This window comes from Anarrhichthys ocellatus, unplaced genomic scaffold (assembly GCF_004355925.1).
Source record: "Anarrhichthys ocellatus isolate YVR2014 unplaced genomic scaffold, GSC_Weel_1.0 scaffold14, whole genome shotgun sequence".
Taxonomy (NCBI): Eukaryota; Metazoa; Chordata; class Actinopteri; order Perciformes; family Anarhichadidae; genus Anarrhichthys; species Anarrhichthys ocellatus.
In genome coordinates this window covers 1,854,712-1,881,901 of record NW_022280044.1, presented here as the reverse complement: position 1 = coordinate 1,881,901, position 27,190 = coordinate 1,854,712, and the positions used below count along the sequence as shown (strand labels likewise).

At 42.7% G+C, this 27,190-nt stretch overlaps 1 protein-coding gene across 1 annotated transcript in view; it reads right to left on the bottom strand.

The window, feature by feature from the left end:
- gabbr2 (gamma-aminobutyric acid (GABA) B receptor, 2) overlaps window positions 1-27,190 on the bottom strand; it is a 155,535-nt gene that overhangs the window by 104,942 nt on the left and 23,403 nt on the right. The window contains exon 2 of the mRNA XM_031853813.1: window positions 5,650-5,787. Coding sequence (XP_031709673.1) covers window positions 5,650-5,787 — 138 coding nt within the window. The remainder of the gene's footprint in view (window positions 1-5,649; window positions 5,788-27,190) is intronic.

Sequence of the window (27,190 nt, the reverse complement as noted above, 5' to 3'; positions counted from 1 at the left end):
GTCGGTGGTAAAACAGAAAGAATGAGAAACTGTTTCAATTTGTTTTTCCTACTTCCTTGTAAAGAACAAAAAAGAAAGATGTTCTGTCAAAGCTCTTGTTCTTATGACTGCCTATGAACTAGCATGTTTATTCAATATGTGACACCAACATTTGCAACCCGTTAACGGTTTGCATTCAACAAATGTTGCTAATTAGCTAATTACTGTGTTTCCTGTCAAATGGCGCGCATTTGGCACTGTGAATAAGTACAACAGCGTGCATGAGCTCAGACTTACAGTACATGCTCTTGCCTTCTGCAGCGGCGTTCTCAACAAAAAAGTCTGATTAATGCACAGCATAGCATATAATTAATATTTTCTACTTTCTCTTTCTGCCTCATTTTGCCTTTAGTGATAAAAGAGAGATAAATTGTAATAGACTCAATGAGAAATTATTGGCTTTAACAGAAAATCTTCATACTTTCACATCCGTGCAGCAGTCTCATTTGTCTTTAGCTTTGCTTTAAATGTCAACATTCGCCTTGTTTAACTTCATTAGCAGTCTGTCCCAGAAATCTGGGATGCAATTTATAACCTTTATAAAGGATGTTGAGATCAAGCATCGCAATCCAGTTTGTGAAACAACATTAATCCAGAGTTGGACTGGTTTAGATAGAGTAAGGGGCACCACTTCCTGTTTCCCCGGGGTCCTGCCTAGAAGCTTTGAGACGGTATGAAAATCGGGCCTAATTGCCTTTCTTAAGAATCCTGTATTTTTCCCCTACTGTCCCGTCCAAAGTCATACTTAGGGAGGGAGAGGGAGAGGGAGAGGGAGAGAGACAGAGAGAGAGAGACAGAGAGACGGAGATGGAGAGACAGAGATAGAGAGACAGAGATGGAGAGACAGAGAGACAGAGGAGGGTCTGAAATGAATCCATTGGGCTGCACCTTGTGCTGAGTAAACACATAAGTACACATACAACCAAACATGAAAATGATGGTTTGGGGGAGTCACTTAACTTTGGGACAGTTTATATAACTTTTAGTTGCCCACAGAGAAAAAACAGCACAAACGGGTGAACCTTAACTTTACTCATAACAGATAATGATTATCTGTTGTGATGCTCACACCACCCCTTACACTCTGAGATTTTAGCTTAAACTTTGAAAGTCATGAAATATTGATAGGGTACACAGGAGGATTTGACGTAAGTGAGGCAGAATACTGCAGTGCTAGGCATCACATGTTTTATTGAAGCATCCAGTGTAGCACTCTGGGAGAGTGAGAGAAAGAAAATTGGAAAAAAGAAGACCCTGAAGATTTGGTGGAGGCTTCAAAAGTAAGAGAATGCCGCACGTCAAGGAGGCAGGGATGCAACTTTGCTGTCCCTAAATTGTCTGGTTTAATGAAGCACTGACAATCGATACAGCAAGTGCCGAAGAAAAATGGGCTTCAGTATGCAAGTAAATATTAGCTCTATGTCCAAGTCTTGACAACAACACCCTGAGAGGGCACATCCACATTTTCCTCTCTCTGTATATTGACTTCATTATTCAGTGTTCCTAAAAGATGAATGATTAAGAGGTTTTGCAAGCTTTACATTGAGGCAGGACACCTTCAAATATCTGAACTCTGACACAAAAGTAAACAGATGAAGCTGATTTTCTAGTCTGCATTTCCAAAATAAAGTCTTTGAAAGTCATCTTCACTCTTTTTTTCCATTTAAACTCAAAAGTGAAAGGTAAATATTTGCCTCGTTTCTGTACTGTTCTAACAGTGGGGAACAATATTGACATGGCACAAAAAAAACCTGCCTTTTACAAAGAGAGTCCACTTCTACAAATAATCAATTTTGTAGAAATAACACTCTCTTGTGTTCTTCCGCTCAAGAGGCAAAATGAGCGGGAAGCATCATTTTTCATTACACACTCGACATGCCTGAAAATGGACAGCCACGTTGGGCCTAATTGGTGAGTGAGAAGGGGCTAGCGACTGGCGGGAGGGTGGGTTGGGGCTATTTCTTGGCACTCAATGAGCCATTTACAGAAAAAAGACCCCACTGCTGAGGAGAGGAAAAGGACCTCTCGTAAGTTAAAAAAAAAAGGGTAAAGTGAGTGAAGCGTGTTGACTGGGCACAGACATCTGTGCCAGCAAGTATTTAAAAAGCTCGCCAAATGCTTTCTGGAATTATATAATATCATGTTGAGGAGAACACAAGATTAATCACAGACCAAGATGGCAGCCAAGAGGATGGCTTCAACACTCATTGTCTTGCGGAAATAAAAACCACAGCAATCAGTGGCATTTGTGACTGATGGCAGCTCACAAACACAGCTGCGTCCTGCCCCATTTCTTTGAATTTCAATTTTATGCTATTACAGTCTATGTCTGTCCCTGTGTGTCTATTCCTCCATCATTCCCTCAATCCTCTCCTCGCCATCTGTCCATTGGCCCTGGTAGCATTCTTATCCACCATTTTAATTTGCTGGGGCAGTCATTTTAGCACACATACAGCGATGCATTTACAACATGCGACTGTAATTGCAGAGAAAGGCAGAGAGGGAAGGAGGTTGACAAACGAGCAACTTCAACAGCATCGAAAGGCATGAGTCAGAATCAGAAAGTGTCACAAACGGATCAATCCGTAGGTACACAGAGCTTAACAATATGCTGTAAGTTAAGCTAGCTTGTGAAGTACCGCGCATGTTGCATGCATTGTGCTGTGTCGGACTGATATAGGCCTGATGAATCCTGGTAAATGTTGTCTGCTTCTGATCTGATGCAGCATTTATGACGGGAGGTGGGCTTGCTACAAGTTGTTGCTTTTTGCATTTTGGAAGATTCCTATTGGTGGAATAACACTACAAGATGACATTGCCTGTTTCCCCTCAATAGGGAGGCTTTAGGATACTTTCCTTTTAAGACACTATTCGACCTGCTGTACTGGCTACTGGTTTTTAGTACAAACACATTGGCTCTGATGCTGCCCTTCTGTTTTAAGTATATGTGAGTGCATAGAGCGTAATGAACAGGTATGCAATGGGAGTTTATTTTTGTTGAACCTTTCAACGCTGACTTCATTAGGCATCAGCACTGATTGAAAGTTATTTTTTATGGGCGTATGATTAGGCTTTTTCCAGCAGTGGTTGTTCTCTCAGCTATCTCAACTGTAGATAGCATCAGCTAGCTCCCTGTTTTGATGTGGCAATGATGAGCTTGTTAAACCTGGCTCATAAAATCCCCATGAAAAATTCTCTATTTCACTCCACGCTAACTCAAGTCTTGCATATGGGGTGCCAGGGCTGGGTAATAAATATACAGAGGGACAGAATTCAAAGATTTAAAAATCAGATTCTCACTGATGTGGCACACTCATCGTTACAGGATGCAGGATCAAAACTTCCAATCATTTTTTCTGGCCTTTTGCTCTCTTCCTGTTTGGTTGTCTCTTCTCATGCCCTTCCTCTCAGTCCATCTCTTCATTTCCTCCGTCAGACAAATGCATTATTCTAGCAGGAGCATTGTCTAACTTTTTGTCTGTCTCATAAAAACGTTTTTTTTTTTTTTTACACATACACACAATCGCACAGACACACACAAGGTATAATCGAACGCACACACGTTTAATAGGACCTCATGAGAGTCAATGGGCTAAGAAATGAGGCAGAGAGGCTCCGGCCAAGATTCTAGCTGGCAGGTGGAAGGACCAGCTTGATAAGTACATGATGGCTAAACACACAGGTGCCAACTTACTACGCATTTATGCTCCATAGAACAACCAACAGCTATCTGGTGTGTTGTTTACATCCACCGACGTGTCTTTCTGCAGCTCTCCAGTGCACATTATCGTTGCTTGGTGAGTCATACTCTGACGAAATTGTTGCTCAGGTTTGCAAAGACATCTTGCGTTTCAGACAAAACAGTAACCCAACCCCACACCTTACAGATCACAACACACATGCACATTATTCACACCCAATTGTTTGCAGACAAATGCACACACCAGCAACGGCAGACAATTAGGTCTAAGATGATACTACAAATACTAATATGTGATAGACACCCATTTCAAAAGGAAACGAGTCTCCACATTGTGCTAACTGATAAATAAATATCGTTAGAGTGCCCTTGCAACTACAAGCTTATTCGTCTAAAAGAAGTTTAGTTAATTGTGGCAACAGCAACAACAGTTGCCCATGCCTTTGAATAAAGTGTCATCTCCTTTAAACACGTTCCTCTGTGTTTTCTTAGCCATTCACCTTACATGTTTCCCCTCAATCACTTGCTGTCTGGTATTCAGACAGCATTAGAATGTGTATTTAGGATTGGTCTGTCTGTGTACTAATAGTGAAATGAGCCTTGTTGGTAAAGTGCTCTGGGGAACATATTGTACCAGGCATAGTGCTCTGCAGAGCAGAAGATTGCTAGTGCACTTCTCACAGGTAATCACTGACGAACAAGCCAATAAATAGAGAGAAGAGCCAACACAGATACAAACACACACACTTTGCACACCACCCACACAGAGAAATACCTGAGAGCACTTAAAGATCAACTGTGGCTTGAACCCCTCTTTCTCGACTGAGATCATTACCACTGAAAGGGAGTGAACACAGAATCAAAAAAAAACGACTCCTCCTTTCATTCGCTCATCCTGACGATCTTATTACTTTTAAGTGACCCTGACAAGAGGAGCGAGCAGAAAGGAACATGAAAAGCTGCAGATTCGCAGTAATTGCAAGCAGAAGAAATATGCCACGTAATGTGACATTCAGTTCAAAATGCAGCCTCTTGAATTTCGCTATCTCTTCCGAGCACAAGCTTCACTCATTTCTTGTCTGTGTCCGATAACCTTTGTAGGGGTTTGCAGCAAATGAAATGTAGTCGCTGGAAGGAGGCGTTCCCCTTCTTTGGTGCTGCAGTACAGTGCACAGTCTAAGTGAAAGAATCTCGAAGCAATAACTCAGGGGGTCAAAAGTTTACAGTGTTTTGCCTACAGTGAGCAATCATAAAGCTCTACTAATTTAATGGCAGCCATTTAATGGCAGCCATTTAGCAAGCAAGAGCATAATTGAGTGGTAAAATCTATTATACGAATGTCTAGCAGGTGATTAATATCGACTGGAGTAAGCAGCAAAACTTTGATTAGCTCAACACCCCAAAAACATGTTTTCTGCGAGATCATGTGAGACAGAGTATCACTATGAGGAGAAGCCTTTATAATCTGACAATGTGTTTTCCTTCATATACAAGACCAACTGCATATTGGAAGTTGAGCTCGTTCTTTCAACAACAGCCTTCCAGTGCTACGATGGGTTGAAGCCATTTTGACTCTGTGTCTGATCGTAAAATGAGGGGGGATTCTACGGATTAGAACAACGCCAATTAGACATTCACCCTGGCAAGGTTAATGATGGATTAAGCCATGAGTTGGGACCCCTTTGAAATCCCAGGAACTATTCTGCACACTGCGATTCTAAGGGACAAGATTCTTTGGAAACGCAATTAAGTAGCAAATTCAGGTTTTCTGATAGTAACGCGAAAAACCAGAAGGATGCTTTTGTTTGGCACAACAGCATCCAGGGTTCACAAACACTGTACATACAGGCAATATACCACACGCACCCATACACGCCAATGCATGAGAACATGTAGAGTACAAACCCTACCTGCACCAGATTCCAGCCCTCCAGGGACTCTGCGATGATGGAGGTCACAGAGGGGCAGACACCACCGAAGATCATCAGGTGTTTGGGACCGTAGCAGATGGCATCAAAGAAGGCCCTCAGCCCCTTGGCGTTGTCGCACTACAGACACAGTGAGGTGGTGAAGGGGAGGGCGGGGATGCAGGGGAAAAGAGAGAAGATACATTTTTATTAGTTTTTATTGTAAAAAATGGGAAAACGTCAATTTAAAAAAATCTAAATGTTAATTCTATTTTGCAAATTGTATCTCAATCCCAAAACTAAACATGCCAACATATACAAGTTAAAGACAGTTTATAGATGTTTTCTGTTGTTTTTTTGTCAATAGAATAAGTAAAATAGTTTAAGAAATTATTCAAAGAAGGGCGATACTCGATACCCTCATCTGTGTCTCCACTGTACGAGAAAAACTGTTGACTGCTCAAAAGGTTATTGTACTCCGACATACTGTGATGGTTGAACCACAGAAACAGTGGACTCACCAGTGTCTTGTTTATTGTTTATTGTATACCGTTTACGTAATATCATTTTGATTATTACACTCTCTAAGTGCTGTGGCACATACCAACATGCAGTAAATGCAGCCTTGTGTATGTGTGTGTTTTGAGACCATCATGTAAAACGATGTATCTCACAGGCTGCGAGAGCAGACCCCCCCCCCCCCCTGCCCCCCCGCTCTGATCCAGTGCTGCAGAACGCAGCCATTTCACGTCACTATAGCAACCGGAGGAAAGGAGAGCGCGAAATGAGAGAAGAAGAAAAAAACAGTGTAGGTTCCTATTGATTGCTACATGATCTGGCTAACAGGTTTTGCTGTGATTCCCTGATTTCCACAGTTTGTAAAGATATTCCCATCAGCAGTAAACACTTCCCCCCCTCCTCAGTCCTCTGTTATTGACACTCAATTCAGGATCTATTCCTGTGTGGCTGAGAGATAGATGGACTGACTGACTGAACGGCAGGTGGTGTGTGCGTTTGCGCCTTCTGACACACTCCATCTCATGTGAAGAGTTATTTCACCTTGTTAGCCATCAGTCGGCGTCTGAATGCGATGTTGCCACTGAACAATAGCAGCAGCCGCGGATTGAAAAACTCAAAATCAAATGTGGAGGAATGAGACTCCTAACCAGACACGTAGGACCGTACTGTAGGTCGTGATCTGTTGGTAACGTTATTAGGGGCATGGCAGGTATCGCTGCTGCAGCCTTGACACATCTTTCCATGTTATGTTCTTTTTTTTGTCATTTTTTTTGAGCGGAGGACGATTGTCTCGGAGCCGTAAATTGAGGTAGAGGACATAGACAACCTTGCAAGTCACATGTTGAGCCGCTACAGCAATCTTTCTGCATCGCACTCAACCCTCCACAGCCTGAGTCATCAGACTCCCTTTGTGTGAATGCCTTTCAATGTTTTAAGTAGGAGACCAGGTGAAATCAAGGCTTTCCCCTGTGCATGTACATTCATGCTGATGGAGAACAATGTATGCTGTAATGTCAGTCAAACATAGACTAGATGGTGGTTATGCCTCAGGTGAAATGATAGGGAGAGAATGTGATTAGACACAGTGGGGATTCCTTATCCTGGCCACACAGCTAAATAAAACAGCAGGCTATTAAAGAAGATATTCCATTTGCATACTCTCATCATTCATTTCTCTCCAGCTGGTCGTAACAAGGAGGGTTTGTAAGATTCGGACTCTCAATTGGTTACCATGCAACAGAAAAGAAATGTGGGCAACTAAACTTGTCGACGTACAATAGAGGTTGGTGATATTGCAGGTTTCAGCTGATTTATTACATAGAGTTTAATGAATCGTGTATATACAGTATGTGTAAATGTAGGTGGTAAAGAATGTTCCTCGCTCCCTCTTTAGCAAAGCTAACTGTTTTACAGCATTTGAAACCAGGGGATGGGGTCAGATACAGTAAGGAGCTACAACAAACTCTTATTTTTATAATCGATTAACCATCACTATTTACTCAAGCCCAAGGCAAAATCTTCAAATGAATTGTTTTGTCCACCAACCAACAGTCCAATCCCTGAATAGTTTACTATGAAGTGAGAAAAATAAAAGCAGCAAACCCCCAATATTAAGGAAGTGGAAATAAAGATTTTCGTTTGATAAATGACTCTCATCAACTAATCGCTTCAGCTCTAATCATGTGTGTTATTTTCTCAGATGAGTATGGAATCACTCCTCTGAAGTGACAGTAAGTGATGGAAAATCACCTGAATGAGCTTTTTCATGGAGGAAGGGATCCAGAAGGAGAAAGTGAAGTAAAGCTAAAAAGAAAAGAAAAAAGCAATCTCGTTCTTTTTGTCTCTAGTTCTCTGTTCACCCCCCCCCCCCCCCGCTTCATTCATCTTCTCCTACTTTTGATGGGCACACATGCACAAAATCAGTTGTGACTGCTCAGAGAGCCTTGACCGGTGTGTTGTCATGCCAACAGTGTGACTATCCACACTTTGTGCACTGTAGTTGAGGGAGGAGGAGGAGGCCGCGGCGGGGCCGGTGTAGAGATGGTTATATTTAGCCTCTGATTAGGTAGCACGACCACTCAGACATTAATCAATACTTATTCAGCCATGGAAACACTGTAAAGCTTGATGCCAGATAGACAAAGCAAGACAGATGGGAGAGAGGCAGCGGAGTATAATGGGACAAAAAGAGGAAAGAGGCATGGGGGTAGTGAAGAAGACGGCGGGAGGAAAGGGGCAGAAACAAGCAGTTGAATAGAGAGAGAGAAAGACTGGAGTGAAGAGGTATCAGCCTGACATTAAGTATGCACTAATAAAGCCAAGTCAACCAGTGTTATAAACCTGCCCTCCTTTATGACACCACAATGGAGTAATTCGTGACTGAGATTGGTTCAGTAGCTCTCTGTGATGCTCAGTAGCTGCACAGTGTGCCCTGCAGATTTGCCTACGGTCTGTCAATAATGGAAAACATTTTTAATATCAAAATCTAAGGCTATCTTTTATCGATTATAGTTTGAATCTTAAGATCTTTTGTCACTTAATGAATAGAAGGAGAAGTGAGTGAGTCACTGAGAGGTTGGTACAGGCTGTATCTTACATCCCAATTGTCTTGAAACAAGGTGGAAAAGGGAGGCAAATATAACTATCCTGAAAAACACAAAGAGGTTCTGAGGAAGAACTGGCACAATGAGGAAGGCATAGCAGCACTTGACTCCCAAGTTGAGCAGCAAGAAATACTACAGCATTTTATTTCCCTCTTCCCCAGTCGGAAATCTAATTCCTGGCATTTGGAAGCCATTTGGAGCAGATCGATGGGGTTAACACCCATAGTAATCTGTTTGACCGCCTTGGGAGACAGCCAAGGAAGGTGTGTGTGTGTGTGTGTGTGTGTGTGTGTGTGTGTGTGTGTGTGTGTGTGTGTGTGTGTGTGTGTGTGTGTGTGTGTGTGTGTGTGTGTGTGTGTGTGTGTGAGTGTGTGTGAAGGCTGATGGCGGAAGAACCTGGAGATAGAAACTCAAGGGAGGTATATAGCCATTTCTAATGTTGTAAATCCATAAACAGAAAATTTACTTTTCGGGTGACCACAGCATGATATCCTGCAGCTCATATGCACAATGGAAACTAAATCGAGTTTTACTTCAGTTGCTGGATTTATGAGCGTACTTGTTACAATATTCAGCCTGCAGTGCAGTGAGTTTGCACTACCCTTACCATTTAGAGGATATTACCGATATTACCGATGGGACAGCTGGCCAAGGAGGAGTTTATTTAAAATGCCCCTCAATCCATTGTCTCCATTTCTTTTCCTTCACTCTGACCTTTACAGAAAGTTGCTGAGATTCATCCCTATTGATTTATCATTATATGATGACATTAGCCTACTGTTATTGTGCTGCTAATAAATCACACTCAATTAGGCTAAATGTGAGGAAACAGCTGCTCAGGAATTATCTCATGTTCCATGTGATCATTTGCATTCATTACATATTCTTAATCAAAATGCTATACGGTCGTGGAAAACAGCACATCTTTAAAGGTCAGCATGCATCAATGCCGTTTTTCCGAAAATAACTTCAAACATCACAGTTAGAGGATTAAAACAGATCCAAAATCTTTTAGTTTTTTTAAGTTGGACAGCTGGAGTAGATAGAAAATGTTCTTCCATCAGCTAGGCTTTAAATATCTAGCTCATCTGAATGAACATGATACAATGCAGTACTTTACATTAAGAGAAAGCTACTTAAAACAATCAAAAAACAAACTTGGGATAATCTTTTTTTTAGGCTTATCCATTACTCAAACCAAAACACTAGTTGACAGTTAACTAATATTTTAATAATATTTCCTGAGGTAAATGAACATGTCTTTCCTACACAGCGTCAGCCACAAAACAGCACATATGTACCACGAGTACATCCTTCACTTACAGTACAAGGTAAGGTTTGGGTTACCCAAATCTTCCATTCTAACCAGCACTATATGTGGAACAACCATGTAGAGACCACCAGAGTGTGTCTTTGTGTGCATCCGTGTGTGCGTTTGAGAGCGTACATGTGTGTGATATGGTGACAAGAACAAGAGCTGATCAGAGCACCAGGCTGGTGCTAACCATGATGAAATGCCTTGTTAGCGCTGCAAACACAGGCAGCTGCACCTGTCCCTCGTCTAATGGCAAAAATTACTGCATCCAAATCAGCAACCTGAGGCTCAATACTGCACACACATGCACGTGTACTCAAGTACATACACGTGTATGTGTGTGTGTGCGCAGAGAGAGAGAGAGAGAGAGAGAGATAGAGAGAGAGTCTGATCTGATGTCAGAAGCAATCTGCCCTTCACACACTGTGTTTATTGATGACAAGACCAACTGCACAGGTGATTACTGAGGACAAAATCCACAAGAATCCCAACACAGAAAGAAATATTATCACAGGTGAAGGTTGGATGTGTTCATGTTGTTGCCTCATCTGTCAATAAGCTGTGTTTTCATTCACAGTTGTAGACAGTGTGTTAAATATAGCTGTATGTGTGAACATGATGTGTGCGATAACAACGTTACTTCTGTTCATCCAATTAACAGAACCGAGCAAGCAACTTCCACCCGTGGCTTCATTTGTTTTAGAATATTGTCTTCAGTCTTTAGTCAGTAGATCCTACTTGTAATGCTTCACCGATGAAAAATGCATATCAATTAGGCCATCTAAGAAAACCCCAAAACACCTTGAACAAAGGAAGAGGGGACGTATGACAACCCAGAGACACCACACACACAGAATTGAGAAAAAGATTCCTTCTTGTACTTATAATGCATAACTCTCCATAATTTGCCCATAATAGTATAAAAACGCTAACTAATAAAATACAGCAATACTTCAAATAGCTACAAATATTTGTCAGTGTAAACCCTGTCAGTAGTACACACTGCCATACTGTAATTTACATCTTTGCACTGTCACGAGAAAACATACAGCACTGTCACTGCTGAAGACCCTCCCCCCCCCCCAAACAGGCATCCATCTTGCCTTCCTGCCTCCATGCTGTATATATTGTAACTCATGTCGTGATGTTTGGAGCCTCCATGCATCAGCAGTGCAGCAGAAGCAAAAAGCTGGTCTCCTCTATCAGCTACGTCTACCTCCTGCATGCACTCCTCATTGAATTACTTCCACATCTCCACGCCAGGAGAGGAAGTGTGAGCCAGGCTGAATCCAGCGTTTGCTGAAACATATGCTTGGCATTATAAAGCCCTATAGAGTTAGCAGGGTGCAGCCGATAGGTCAGATCTAAAGGAGATTATCTATTTCCCCATGCACAAACCCTAGTAATCCTCTAAACTCTGTCATGGCTATCAATACCGACTGCTGTCGGAGAAGGAAGAACAAGGGGGGGGGCTGTTGTGTATGAGAATCAGCCTGCAATAGTTTAGTAAAGTTTTACTGTTTCATAGTAAATGTAGCTGGAGTCTATTTGATTGTCCCAACAGTATATCAATAGCAATTGTATTATGAGACCCCGCTTGAGTTCATTGGGGTCATTCATCTGTCAATTAAGGTCAACAACACCCCCCACTGCTGATTAACTCCTCACACAGCAGTGGCAGCCCCATCTTGCCTGCTAACATCCTTACACACATAGGATCTTCAAGAAGCTAGAGCTATTTGTGCCCCATCAATGAGCCCAGAGGCAATAGAGAGGTCCACTGGGGTGTATCATATCACCCAAGATGCCTTTTCTTTCCCTTTCTAAATAGCCAGGAAGACGTGGCTGGCAGGTAATTCACAGACAAATGTAAAAAAAACAAAAAGCCATAGCTACAGCTTTAAGTGAGATACTTGGAAAAGAGGTAAAGGGAGGAAGAAGAGGTGAGGATGAAGCAGACCAGACTCCTTGTGGTAACATTTAGACAGCGGGCCCGGGAGTATACGAGGAGAGTACACATTGATTGAGAGAGAGTGGATGATGTAAAATTGAGAGCAGCACGGAGTGATGGAGCTTTTTCTTTTTCAATCTGTTCTCGTCACATTGCATGCATGCAACACAGAGAGAAAAAAAAACCCATTGAGGAACCCAGCACTTGTCGGGGGAGAGACTGGCCTTTAAAATCCACTGCGACAGACTGACTGAGTTGCTCAAGCTGATGGCTGTTTGCCCTCCATCGCTCCCTCTCTCCCTGCAGTCTGGCTCTTGTTATTGCACTCAATCTATCCCTCGCCTTCTCGAGAGCTCAGATGGCCACCAGGATAACCACAACGGCACGTTGGAAGCCTCACCGGTGGCGACAAGTCTCTTCCTCTCTTTTTCACTTTCTGTCTCTTCTGCACACACACGTCTCCCCCATGTCATGCTTACTCTCAAACACACACACACACAATGGATAAACTATCATCCTTCCGCAAACGAATGCCAAAACACAATCATAAACAAATACACACAAATCGGCTCACTCACGAATCCGAGATAAGCTCAAATTGGCCAGTTGGTACTAAAATCACAGTGAACACATTGCACCTTTATTAGCAATCTGTGCTGTGCAGGAGGCAGACGCTGTGTTAAGCCTATTACAGGTTGTTGTGCTTTTGACAAGGCCTGACAACAGCTGGAACATGTTGCGCTAACGTGAGTGGGACAGACCAATGTACAATCTGTCTGAAATGAGCCAACCAGTCCCTGAGGACATAGTGGACATGTAGAAGGAGAGGAGAGGAGAACGGCCTCTATAGTGATGTAATCAATCTACTAGTTTTCTAGTAGGGTAAATGGTTTCCCTTTGAGATTTGCATGGATCGCCTTTATGAGTAACCTGACAATTGCCACTTTGTTATGTGCGACCATCATATTCATCCTGTCAATGTTATTTTCAGTCAACACCGAAGCCGGGGTTTCTAAAAGCAGTTAACTTTTGTCATGTTGATCGCAGAAATAACATGACATAAGCTCTGATTGGTTTGGTCGCATTCTGCAAGGTTACCAGCATTGCTATAAAGATAACAATGTGTATCTGTTGTAGTCGGCCCGCCACTCTGGGCCAGACTGAATAAATCTTCAAATATAACTTTGAGCAGATATTCGAGATGATGACTTTGGAGAGCCCCTGACTTTTTCCTCAGCACACCATGTGATTGATGTTTATGACTTTGAAATGTCTCAACAACTACTGGATTGATTGCCATAAACGTTGTTCAGACATTCATGTCTCCCTTAAGATAAATAGTTTTTTACTCTGGTGATCCCTTGTCTTTTCAGCTAGTCGGACCATCAGGTCAAAGTTTAGATCCGCATTTGTGACCAAATGACCGCAAAGCTACTGACGTTACCATCTACCTCAGCATGCTAACACACTATACCAAGGTAATGAACATGATACTCACAACCGCTAAACATCAGCAGGTTTGCAATGCCATTGTGAGCATGGTGGTATGCTAAAGTTAGCATTGAGCTCAAAGCACTCTACAGTTTTTGCATCCAAGTTACCCTGAGGAGTAAAAATGTTAATGTACATCCACTGTGTATAATGTGAGGAGTTTGAGAACTTTGGCCTGAACAGGACTTTTATACCTGCCCAATAGAAATCAAACATAATATATGTCATGTATTTTATCATCAGCAAAGGTGCCCCAGCTGGTGTATCTGCTAACTAGTAAATGACGACTGGAAGAGGGGGAATGTGGATAGAAGAGTGGGAAGAAGAAAGAGAGACGGAGGGAGCCCATTATCAAGTTAATTGTTTCTTTGGCCCGAAGGTCCTCCACTCTCTCTCCCACGGATGAATCCAGTAAAGCGGGGCAGGAAAAAGAGAAAGAATAGGGACAAAGAGGATTATGGTTAATGGTATAGTAGTAAATGAGTGCAGCACTGGGTTAAGAGCCAGTTTGGTGGTATGCAGGTGTCCACAGCTACTGCAGAGAGAGAAATTATGTCAGCAATTCCATCTTTTTGATTTGGGGAGTTATGGTATCTCTGCTGCTACAGAATTCACCACGGTCGATTTTGACTCAAGGCATTCCTCATACATTTTTTCCCCCTCTGTTTCATCACTGGCAGCACAACCCCAAATGAACTCGAAATAAAAAATTGCTGGCCTTCAAGATATACTTGTTAGATTATGTTCCAGTTTTCCCAACTGAAGCCGCCTATAAACTGAATAATAACGGAGCAACAACTGGGAGAGAGTTTTTAACCCTATCCATCCTGTCTCTCTTTTTCCCCCCTCCCACCTTCTCAATCTTTATGAAAACTCATCCAGCATCAATATATAAGTCCTGCTGGATATCGCTGACCTTTGCTTTTCACATTTAAAAGTACCTGCCTCCACTGTTTATGAGCCCTCCCCAGTCTGTTTACCTCATATTATGCTGTCTGCCAGAGTGGAGACCATCAGTCATATACAGGTTAGGACGAAAGAGAGCTGGAAGAACCGTTTCATATTATAGGTGAAACATACACAAACTAGACCGAGTTCTGAAGCTCACTAATTAAGTGTGAAAACAATCATTTGTGGGTTTATATAGGGGTTAGGGGCCAGACTGTGTCTTGGCTGGACGCAGTGACTTTTTGGAGTCCAGGCTAGCTTTTGTCCCGTTTCCAGGGATTATGCTAAGCTAATCAGCTGCTGGCTGTAGCCTTATATGAAACGGACAGATATTAAACTAATCAATCTTTTCGTCTAACTCTCAGCAAGAAAGCAAGTAAGCATATATGCAAACAAATTTAAATCTACCCCTGTAAATCGTGTGCCTTTGTGCATTTGCTTCAACTTTGTTATGAAACTATTTTACATTAGCAAATGTAACAATTTGAGTCAGAATTATACCGATATTGAACTCACACACAGAGACAGAGATTCTTTTTTTAAGGGGATGGTCAAATCAATCTGTAGAGGCCAAGATATCTTGATTTGTTTTTTCTTATCCATGCGTCAGTAAAAAATACTTTGCTAACAGAGTGCTTTTCAGGCTGCCAACCATTACCATAGACTTCCCTTAAAATCATTGATTTAACTACTTGAAGTTCAACTACTTGTAGTAAGTAACTACTTGCCCTATCCTTGAAGAGCACCTCATATTTTACTTCAACATCAACATTGCAGCACTCCCTATTTTTGCTTCAATATCATGACTTTTAATCTTGAGTGTCGGATAAGCTCCAAAAAAGATGGATCTTACGATTCCCATCATGCATCATGATGGTATATTCATTAAACCTTCTTTGCCTGATTAAATGAACCCCAGCCTTCCGGTTTGTTTTAGCCAAGGCCGAGATAACCTTTTTGACATTATCAGGGTTATTTTCACAGACTTGACAAAGTGCTCCAGAGCCACAGAAGACATTATGTAGCTGTTTTCGCAGGTTAAGTAGTACTCTCCGTGACTAAAAAATAGCCTTTGATATATAGAGTAGAGTCGAATCTCTGAAGGTTGTAGAAGGATGATGGTCATGGTTAAATGATAGGACAAAAACAGGAGGCTCGGCGCTTGCTTTGTTTTGTGGTGACCTCACCTGCCAGTCGTTCTGGCGTGATGTTTTCATTAATTTCCAACATGTAACTCATAATGGGAGTAGTTTTTTTTTTTGATTCAGTTTGACATTGTGTTTTGGGAGGGCACTTTTCCAACCACAATCATCACTCAAGTCACGTTTATGCTTGTGTCTTCAGATGACATTGCCAGTAGTCATTTCTTCTATTGGTTATCTAATAGCGGCCATTTAGAGAGTGGAAAAAGAAAGATATTGTTGACATTTTGTCGGGTCTGAAAGGACAAACACTGGCTGATTACTCATCCTTCTCTAGATTAACAGGACCATCTATTGACAACTTTTACGACAGCACCTGTCTTTATTTCACACAGGACAGATGGGAGTCTGGGAAGTGTATAGGCATGGTGGACTTTGGGACAGTATTTTTAAAAACTGGCATATTGGGTGAGTGGGTGCATGGAGGTCTGTGTGTTTGTCTGTGTGTACTAAGTGGGAAAGAGCAGAGCACAGTTCAGGCTGTCCCTCTTTGCAGCCTAAGGATTCTTCTGTCCACGCACATCAATCTTGTTACAGCAGAACGCCGCCTCCCAGGAATCCTGGCCTAGTCTCTGTTTGGATTTAGGTCCTCCCTGGCTCTCTTCCTATCCACTACTTCTTTCTCTATTTCACCAATCATCATCATCATTTTTTCACTTACATTCTTTCACTGGCGCTCTGTCTCCGTCCTGTAGGTACTGACTACTCTCTTCTTATTTCTGTCATCCGCTTCTCTTTCTCCCCTAACACTTTCCACCTCTCACTCATCCCTCTCTCCTCTCATCTCTTGCCTCCAGGAGGTTTAAAGTTATTAAGGGTCAGGGCTGTAAGCATCGTATCATTAACACATCTTCTCTGGATGTTAACGTTGCCGTTTTCTGCTCAATCCAATTAGTTTCTCAGTTAATCACCTAACCATATATTTTAAAGGATGCTTTGAAAGAGTGGACCGCCATAACATGGCAAACTAATGTGCTTATCAATCATTAACATTAGCGGAACACTGATTAAATAGTCAGTGACAGGAGAGCACAGAGGATTGCACAGTAGCTGTTGAAGGTAAACGGATAATGACATCCAAGTGAAATGAAAAGATACAGGGAAATGTGTTTTTCAGGATGGATAGTATTTATTTCTAACAAAAGGGGGGGGGGGGGGGAATGGCACAATAATGATCATCAATTGACAAAACTAAAAAACATTTTCAGAGGTCCAGTCATTACTCCTGCCAGCAGTGCTTCACATCAACTGGGAGGTCCACTGCCACCAACAGAAACACACAAACATCATGCACCCCGGGATTCATCAACCAGCGCAGATTCAACCAGGCTGGGGTCCATGCCAACAGTGTCCACAAACAATCATCAATCACCAAACCACACACATGGACACGCACACACACCATCCAACCAGGTGGTCAACACTTGTCTCACAATAGCTCATTTCCGGGCCAAACAAACACTCCAGTTGAGGGCATTGACTGCGAGTGCTTGTCATTTCCAATGAATCGCTTATTGACTGGCCTGTATTGAGGTGACTTGAAAAACGTAGGAGCAATAAGAAAGAGTCTTTCTCCCTCTATGTCTCACCCTACAGGGTGACAGTAAAGCGGGAATGTGACAGCCGGAGCCGTCGGACAATACCGTCTCGTTTGAGAAGCTGACGTGCCACACTGTGTTGCCATAGCTACCAAGAAAGAGAGCGGGAGGGGAGGTGATGGAGAGAGGAGGGAGCGAAGGGGCTGGACTGCAAAGGAAAATTAATTTGTGTACAAGGCCATGTCGCAAAGAAAATTGCATTTTTCCCTTAGATGGGGACAGAGGGACAAGCCGTTGTTGCTTGTGTGGTTAAAAAGTCTGTGTGTGTGTGTGTGTGTGTGTGTGTGTGTGTGCGTGTGTGTGTGTGTGTGTGTGCGTGTGTGTGTGTGTCTACAGCCAGCCAGATGCCATCTCAGTGGATTGCTGGCAGAAGTGTTGCAGGATGTCAGAAGGCTCCCTATTACAGAGGCTTTTAAATAAAACAGAATGAAAGGCTTAAAATAAAATGCAGCCCGTGGAGCAGGCCACACGCACTAATGCAAAATAAAGAGAGAAACGATAAAAAAAAAAAAAGAAGAAGACACTGATGAATTTACCGCGTCTGTGCGCACACGGGCACACCAGCAGGCAGAAAAGAACATGTGAATGAGCACACTTTGCAAACATTTCTCTGACACACATACAGAGAGTGAGAGAAAGATTTCTCTTTTTGCGGCATGAGTCGTCTGAATTCCACGTCTCTCTAAGTAGGTCATGCAGCCTTTTTAGAGTTCCACTCCTCCCCACGCTGCATCAAAAATGCATAAATCCCTGCACCTTCTCCCTGCTAGCAGCTTCCCAGGCCGGCTAAAGCACATCTTTAGTGATTCTAATCCCATCAAAGGTGGTTCTGCTGGTACGTAAACACAAGATGGGAAAAAAAAAATGCCGTCTCTGGCAGTTACATTCATGGCTGCTCCTCGTATTTTGGGGGATTGTTCAAGAGGTTGTAATGCAGCGATCCACTTAGTGAATAGGTGTTGATGGTGGGGGCGAGGTGTATAGAATACGCAGATATGTTTGGCTCAAGTTTTGTTCAAATAAATAAGAGCTGAGCATTTTGGTTCCCACTAGCAAAGCTAAGCTGGTTTTGGGATGTTATCTCCGAAGATACACTCCACTGTCAGATGAGTCCAATGGGGGAGGAACAAAGTGAACATTAAGGCGAGATGAGCACTGGCATGCCTACGGACAGTGGAGGAGTAATCATGGTACCTTTACACAGTGTAAAATAAATGCTACAACGGATGATCAAAGGGTCCTTTGTAAGAACTGTGGTGCGGTATCTTTTTTTATCTGTTGCAGACTCAAAATGTAATGTAACAAAAATAAGATGTCTTCACTATCCCGCATCCAACAATGAAATCAAAGACACTAAAACGACATCAAAAATGTATTGTTGCTTTGTTGCCGGTGAAAGCTCTGAAGCTCCTTTGCTCTTTTAATTCATGACAGAGTCAGGTTTGAATATGGATAAACGTTTTAACTGCGCTTGGGCATACGAGAGCTATGCTTTGTGTCAACTTAAAGTTCTCTTTCTCGCTCAGGGTATTGAGTTCCTCCATGGATGAATAATTGAGTAGATCACAATAATAGTCTTCCTCTGTTACATCCCAATCTCTGACCACTGAGCAGCCCATGGGACCACAAGTGACAGTCATCACCAGTGACTCTCCGCGACTGCATCACCTATCGCAGTGCTCCTGTGTGTGTGTGTGTGCCTGAATAATTTAAAAGAGAGCAAAGTGCCCAATCTACATTACATGTAAGAAACACACATAAAAGAAGCTCAGAACCAACAGCTGAATTAGCATTAATGCTAATCAATATATCCAGTCTATTTATAATTCTCTTCAACGCTGGGCATCTGAAATGTTAGACCCTTACCCCAAAGCAGTTCTAATTTCCTGCAGTATGATTTATTATCTGATGTTCCCTATTGATTTTGTGGCGCTGGTCCAGCAGTAGAAGAGACTTATATATCTTGTCACCTGAGGAAGATGCTTTTTGCCTGGCCTGACCTATTAGACCAAAACTGAGTAAATTAAAGCTACCACTACGCTCGAGGTAAATACTCACCAAACCAATTTTGCCCTGATTCATGCACTCAGGACACACACCCATCAAAAAAAAAAAGCAAAGATGAAATTGCAAACCTCTCCACACACACCGATCAGTTTAGCCTCACAAAGATGCACTCTTTTACAACAGAAAATCTAAAATCTGCCACAGTTTCAGCAGAGACAATCACTGTCTTCCTGTCAAAGTTAGGATGACAGTACTGAGGATGGTTTGGTGGAGTAGAAAACTTTATTTTGATGCAATCCCCTGTGAATGCTTATCTGTCAGGATGGCAAAATGTAATATTAATGAAGACCACAAACGCTGTCAATAAGAATAGACTATAAGAGGCTAGCCTTAAAGACAGGCCTACAGCCAGTATTGAATCCCATCTCATAAATAAATCAACTAGCATTAGCCACCTTCAGTTTCTCAACCAAGAGTCTGCCAGACTGTAGATTGGGGAGACAGAAAAGCTGCTGGTGTGTGTGTATATGTGTGAGGGGAAGCAGGGAGGAGGGAAACATATATTCTTCCCTGATGTGTCACTGATGGACAATAAGCACACGCTCATGGTTGCTGATGGGTAAGAACGGTGGCCTCTGTGGAGAACGTCACAACACACTAATGTCACGGTCCACCGCAACATACTCGCTGTCCTTTTCAAATGATGCCACTGTACATACTAAAATGAATGCATCCTGTACAACTACATACCTTTGGTACTGTATTATAGAGTTTATGTCTCTAGGAATCAATAACAGGAGGTAAGAACTTCATACACATATCTTTGACAGGGAGACAATTTTAAACAATGATTCAGCTTTGGGAGATGGGAGGATCCCCCTCGTGGAAACTCTCCCTGGCGCTTGCTGGCCCTCGCCGGGCGTATTTCCTCCGCAGTGGTGTGCCACGACCATCTCTAGATCAGCTTTAGGCCCAGGGTGATGGTTTACAGCACCCCTTGCCAGTGATAAATAATTGTTATATCAATATTGGCCAAAATAATCTTGATAATATTGTTTTGACCCTTACCTTGCGACATCTGTGTTTGACTGCTGGTAGAAAGAGTAAAAAGCAAATATAGTAGCAGGGATCAAGTAGCTTTATCTATAGCCTTTCCTAAATCTGAAAAAAGGCTAAAATTGTATTTGACTTCCAGCACATTACAGCACAGTACAGTGCAGACCATCACCCTGAAAAATGACCACGGACCAGTCGTATGCCTCCCCAAGCCAGACCACAGTGAAGACACATCAAAACTTATATCCATCTCAGGGAGAAGCCAGGGAGATATTGTCTAATTCAGAGGTTGTTTTGGCCTGCAGGGGGAGGAATAGGAGTCTTCTTCAGTTTGAATCTCACAAACTTTTTCAGCACAGGCAGCTGAGCTTAATGAGTGTTGTTGAGCTCGGGTAAGCATGGGCTACTAGGCCGTTACAGCACACCACACTCCTTTTCTCCTCCTTACCTTCTCTCTTGACTCTACAATGCCCAATAGCTCCTTTTTTGTTTTCCAGCGAACCAACAGCCTCTCACACACAATGTGTCATACAAAGACCAAAGAAGCAACATTGAAATAACTACACCTTCAGGGCCTGAGCACGATGCTCTGATGCCCCTTTGTGCTTGCTTCCTTTTACTCTGTGTTCCAGTTTGTGTACACGTGAGTATTTCAAATGTACTACTGTTTACTCAGGTGAGAAAATCCGGAAATCCTCAACAGCCAACTGCCCAAGGGTTCACTCCTAATTGCCCCAACCACAAGCAGGCCAAAGCAGTTCATCTCAAATTGACAAAACAAAAGACAAACACAAAGCGTAAGCGTACAACCGCAGGCAGCCAGAGTTCTTATATTTCCAATTAATCCTCAGAAGACTTCAGAGCTACTATATAAAGATGTGTTTAAAAGCCTCGGGCAGCTGTAATGCGCCTAAGCGACATGCCTCTCAAATAGTGGGTATATAAAGTAGATAAACAAGAATAACCATTATGAGACGAAAATAATGAACATAAAAATAAGAGGCTAAGAGAAAAGAAAAGAATATAAGAGGGAAAACAACGCCACATAAGGATGTGTGTGCTTCCTGCCCACCTCATTGCCTGTGTGCTTGCGTGCCTACACTGTATTCAGCCTGTGTGTGTGTCTGCTCCCCTCTCCGACAGGCAGTAATGAATAAAATAACAGCGGAGGAAGATGAACTACTTCCTCTGTGAACTCGTCGGGCATACATTGGCATGCACCACTGCCTCCAAAATGGCTGCATCTCTGCCCCCCCTCCCTGTGAATACTGTCTGCTACAGCTGGCAGTGGGAAAGCACACTGCAGGTGAGAATATGGTAGAATATGTTATGCAGCATAGATTGTCCGTATGAATTGGCTGCCTGTTTGAAATGAAGAGGTACAGTTATTTTTTTCCCCCATCAGCCTTTGGCAAAAAAAACAGCTTTAGTACTTTAAAATGAAGCCAAAGAATGATATTCTTTGTGAAGTTTTCCTGCGTGAAAGGCTCCTGTGATTCAAATGAGGTAAACCGCTGAGGAGAATAAAGTCTTGCTTACTGATGCAATCAAATTTGAAACTTAAAGCCATTCCCACATTTAGATATGTTTTTGAGCCTAAAAGCAGCTTGAAACGCAGATCAAACAGAAACAAAACCAAAAGAATCTGTGGCATTTTCAATAAGCTTCAGCACATGGCATCATAGGAAATAACTGTCAGTCAGGTATGATGATAAATGTGGACGCCGTTGATGGAGGCAAAGGAGTGTGACTCTGGAGGTTCTTCTTTCATGTGTTTGATGTGTCTCCTGGAGGATGGCAATGCCCCAGGGGGAGCAGGCCAGGCCAGAAGGCCTTTGATGAGGCACCTCCACTGGCTGTGATCGGATAAAACTGCTCCCCTCTCATTCACCTGGCCCTAATGAGATGATGCTTAGAGCTCTGACGGTGGAATGGATCTGTTGAATAATACAGGGTTTCTATTGTATCGAAGCTTGAGGAATATTTCTAAGGTAGACAAAAATTCAGAGCAAGATAGACAAATAACTCTTATTTGAGATTCTGTAATTTGCATATGAACTGTATGACTGTCTTTTACTGGCACAATCACAGCACAATAGTGGAATCTCCTGTTCCATCTTTCCTTATAACCTTAAATCTAATTTACAGAGAGGTGTTTAACTGGAGAAAGATCAAACAGGACTCTCTGACAACATTACAATGACAGTGGAAACTCTTAAACCTTATATGCGGTCTCCAGAGTTTAGCTGTGTTGGCTGATACACACACAGACAGAGAATTAATTCAAAATGCACTCTCTGTCAGCAAGGACGGCGCAAGGTGGGAATGAGGGACAGAAATAAAGAGGAAAATGGCAGGAAACGGAAGGTAAAGTTCAGGCAATGACAAATGAAGAGTGCGCGAGAGAGGGAGACACAGCGTGAGAGAAGGAAGCGTGACAGGTAGAAAAGCGGAGAGGACGTGTGACTAGGAGATAGAAAAGAAAGCAGAGTGAGAAAACGAGCAAAGGAGGAGGTAGAAAAGTTCCATCACTGCTGCGATGATGTGGGTGGAAGGCAGCGCGTGGGCAGATTCATGAGAGAGAAGAATGCAGAGGGAACTGGCTCATGACTCGCTCTCTCTCTCTCTCTCTCTCTTTCTCTGACTCTCCTCGCATCAGCTCATCCACGGAGATGCAGAACGAGCATGAGACTGTTCTCTTTTCATGTCTCCACATTCTTGCACACAGCCACAAACCGCTGGTAGATAATGAGGGCTGCAGTCAGTGAACTCTGACTGTGTTTGAGTGAGTGTGTGTGTGTGTGTGTGTGTGTGTGTGTGTGTGTGTGTGTGTGTGTGTCAATTGCTGTCACGGAACAAGGAGTCATGTCAATCACGGAGGAGCAATCCCGCCCCTTACTTACAGTCCGTTTCATCATTGGTGGGGATGATGAGATGCAGAGTTGGGTGGCAACTGCAGAGATTTTGACATCTCACATGAACACACATCAGCTCATTCACTTTCTACACACGCACACGCCAACCATTTGATGTTTCTGCATGTCTCCACTGGTCGCCAAGGAAATGGGTCTTTCACTCACATCCCGCTCGGTCGGCCTGCAGCACGTTGCCATGGCAACAGAGAACCTGTTGAAGGGGTTAACTGCATAACCGGCGTTTCTGGAGAAAGGTTTTTTTTTACATGACGGTATTTTGCAGATTTGGACTGGTCCACCGCCGAAAACACGTGTGTGTTTGAGCATGCGTTACCCTGATGGCGTGCTCTTGATATGTTACCGCTTCTTCTTGTGTCTGCACGTTTGTTCAAGTGTGTATGTGCGAGAGAGAAAGAAGAGGCCAACGAGGGTTAGAGGGAGAACACGAGTGACAATGAATGAGAGAAAAATCACTGAATGCTATTGTCTCCATGGTTGCAGAAGTTCAATATATTTTTAAACGAACCAATTCATCATAAATCTGTGTTGAGTGCGTGTCACACAGCTCCTTTCAAACAGCGTTTGAAAGGTTTCAAACGCTCTGAGTCACTGCAATTAGATTCATGACTGTCATTATGCAGCCTGCTCTACACACACACACACACACACACACACACACACACGCACACATATGCGCACACAAGGATCAATAAACTGCCTTTCTGGGCATGAAAATGAAGCTTAATACCACTCAATACAATAATCTTCATCTCCTGTATACTTTCGGTCACAAACTGCAAGACAGAATTTAAACAAAGAAGACTTAATGTGTGACGTCATTGCTCTGAACTTAAATCACAGTGGTGCAGCTGGTCGCCCAAAAGCCTGTATGCATTTTCTGTCTTTGAGCAGGGCTACGAGTCCTATAGTCATATAACCCATTCATTTAAAAAAATACCCACAATGGGGAAAAACTAAGTATTTTTCTTGTTATCTACTTGCACAATTGAACGTAATGTAAAACTGATTTCTACCCCTAAACTATAGAATTGTTTGAGCCATGGGTTCCCCAACCAAGTGTCAACATACTGTGTGTTCACATACTGTCGGTCAAAAAACATTCACATTTTATTCTACAAGAATGTATTACGCCCACCATAATCTCTGCTTTTAAGTGAAAGCTGAAGACTACAAGAATTTTGTCGAAACAATAAAAAAAGTTAATTATTATTCGGCTTCATTTTCAGCAGGGCAGCATGTCATAACAATACAATGGCATTTGTGATCCCTGTGCGGCGGCTCTTTTTTAGTTGCAGGGCGAAAATGCTGTGCTGAAAGAAATGCTGATACCGTGGTTTGCTGCTGAGAAGTAACATTAGTCACGCACAGAGAAGTTTACTGGTCCTCAGGGGTCAGCTACCAGCCCTTTCTTAGGACTACTGCTGACATTCTGCATGGTCAAATGATAACACAGGTTCTAAGCTAATAGTAATCCATGGAGACATATAACCTAGTTGTTTTAATAACTTTGTACAAACGTCATTCATTTTGTTTCTCATTCAGGACAAGGCTTCAATGACGGGTGTCTAATTAATGATGTGCAACCTAACTCCATTCATTGTGACAGGCGACTTGTGATACTTTTTGGTTACTGGTGAAATGTGGGGAAAATGGATAACAGATTGCTCGAGCAAGCGTTACTGTGCTAGCGCTGCATAAATTACAGTGAAATAAACACAATTCTTTCAACAACAGTTCCAACATAGATTTTAGCTAATGCATTATCTAATTATACTATTATACTATCTTGCATTATATTATAAATTAATAAGAGACAATACATTTAAAGTTGTAGGATACCTCAGGCTGACTGAGAATGAGTGTGTGTGTGTGTGTGTGTGTGTGTGTGTGTGTGTGTGTGTGTGTGCGTGTGTGTGGGCGTGTGTGTTAAATGCCTCCTATTTGCTATGTTAATGTGAATCAGTTCATTAGCGTTGGACAATCAGAGGATGCACATAGACTGCTAACACAGCACACAAGCTCCATTTGTGGTTCGCTGAGTATTTGTGTTTTCTAGCCTCCTTCAGTGTTTTGTAGTGCCACCAAGGCTGGTCCTTAGTGAAGAGCAAAGTCAGCCTCGGGCACTTACTTCTGTACAGTATATCCGACCAAACCATGCACACAAAGTGTGGATGCTAATGTGGCTTATAGAGTTAATGAGCTTGGGAACTAGACTGTAGATGTAAGTTTGGACCCGGGGCCCATTGCCGGTCCAGCACTGAACGAGATGTGGTTCAAAATGGCCACAGCTTTCTCAAACCTTATTTGTGTGTCACATGTTACTACTGTACGCTGCTCTTGTTAGAAATCAACAGAAAGGTCTACAAAACTTTTTCTCAGGTGAACTAAAATTAGATGCATGACTCATTAACAAAATCACCCAGGACAGATCAATAACAGTCTCTTCCTCACAATGTTTCACAAATGCAACTGTTTCAAGCAGTTGAGGCTCGGCGTGTTTGTCCAAAAACAGACGTACCCACAGAAAATGTGCCTCTGGGCCTCCTATTACACAATATGCCTATGAAGCCAGTGTATTTTGTTTCCTTTGGTTTCAGCGTGTTGTCATCTGAACCTTTCAGCATGATTGATGTCACCTGTCACTTCTGTTTTGTCATGGTCATGACAACTAAAACTTGAAATTAGTGGAATAATGTAGCAGAAAACAGACTGAGGACATTGAATTCCGGCTCTGACAAATGATTCATGGTCTATAATTCAGATGTTACTTCTGAATATATGGCAGAATGGCCTCAAGATTTTGACAGCAGTAAATGTACACAGACAATATGTAAAAAGCAATGATGCCAATCTCTACGGATGCAGGAAACTTCAACTGAGCTTTCTTACGGTCAAAAACCGGATACTAGTCTTCAATACCCTTACACACAGGAAGATACACAGCAAAGAAGTAAACCTATTACAGTGTGTGATCCGTCTCCAATTTAAGCTTGTCCTCTCTTTTTATAGAAGGACAGAGACAAAGCTCTGACAGTGATGTGTCCTGACATCCCCAAAACGTAACCTGCGTCTGTCTGTATGTGCACATCTGTGTGTGTTAGCTTGTTTTGTGCTGCGAGTGTGTATGGAGCTATGGACGTGCGTCTCCGTGGTTTATTCATTTGATGGTGAATCACTCAGCTCTGGGGGTCCCGGCTGACTTCCCTTCGCCCTGCCAACTCCCACTGATCTTTGCCTCCGCTCTCTCTAAATCCCACACTTCCTGCACTCCATCGTTCTGCTGTCACAAAGAAAACACACTGAATTCTACAAAAAACGTCAACATTTGAGGAATTAGAAAAAGAATACGCCTGACAGCACGAGGCTTAAAATCCTGATCAAAACAGAGGATACACTGGAAAGGGCATTGAAAACGGCAGAACCTGATGTTGACATAAATGACATGCATCTGGTATTGAGGCCTGAAGTAACAGCAGTAATGAGTGCCGTGCCTTGTTTAGGATGGATCCTCTATGTCAGCCATTCTGTAAATCGAGCAATCTGCACAGAAAACATTTTCCCACCCCTCTGTAACCCCTTCGGAGCAGTTTCGTAGCTCCGTCACAACCAACTGACTGCTCCATTCCGACATCGCTAGTGAAACAGGATGTTTTATCAGGCAGGGCCAGCGGGGACTTGTACTGTCTGCCCTCTGATCTGTGTTCCCATCATTTGGGCCAAGCTGGTGGACTAATGGGCATCTGGGCAGATATTAGATTGTTACGCTCTACAGTTCCCTGCTAACTTAATGAGAAAACACTAGTTCCCCATACTCCTCCTGACAGAGGAGGCATGGAGAAAAACAACGAGGGGGGGGGGGGGGGGGGGCGGAGAACATATGGGGGGTGAATGAGGGGTAGTGTGTTTTATATATTATAT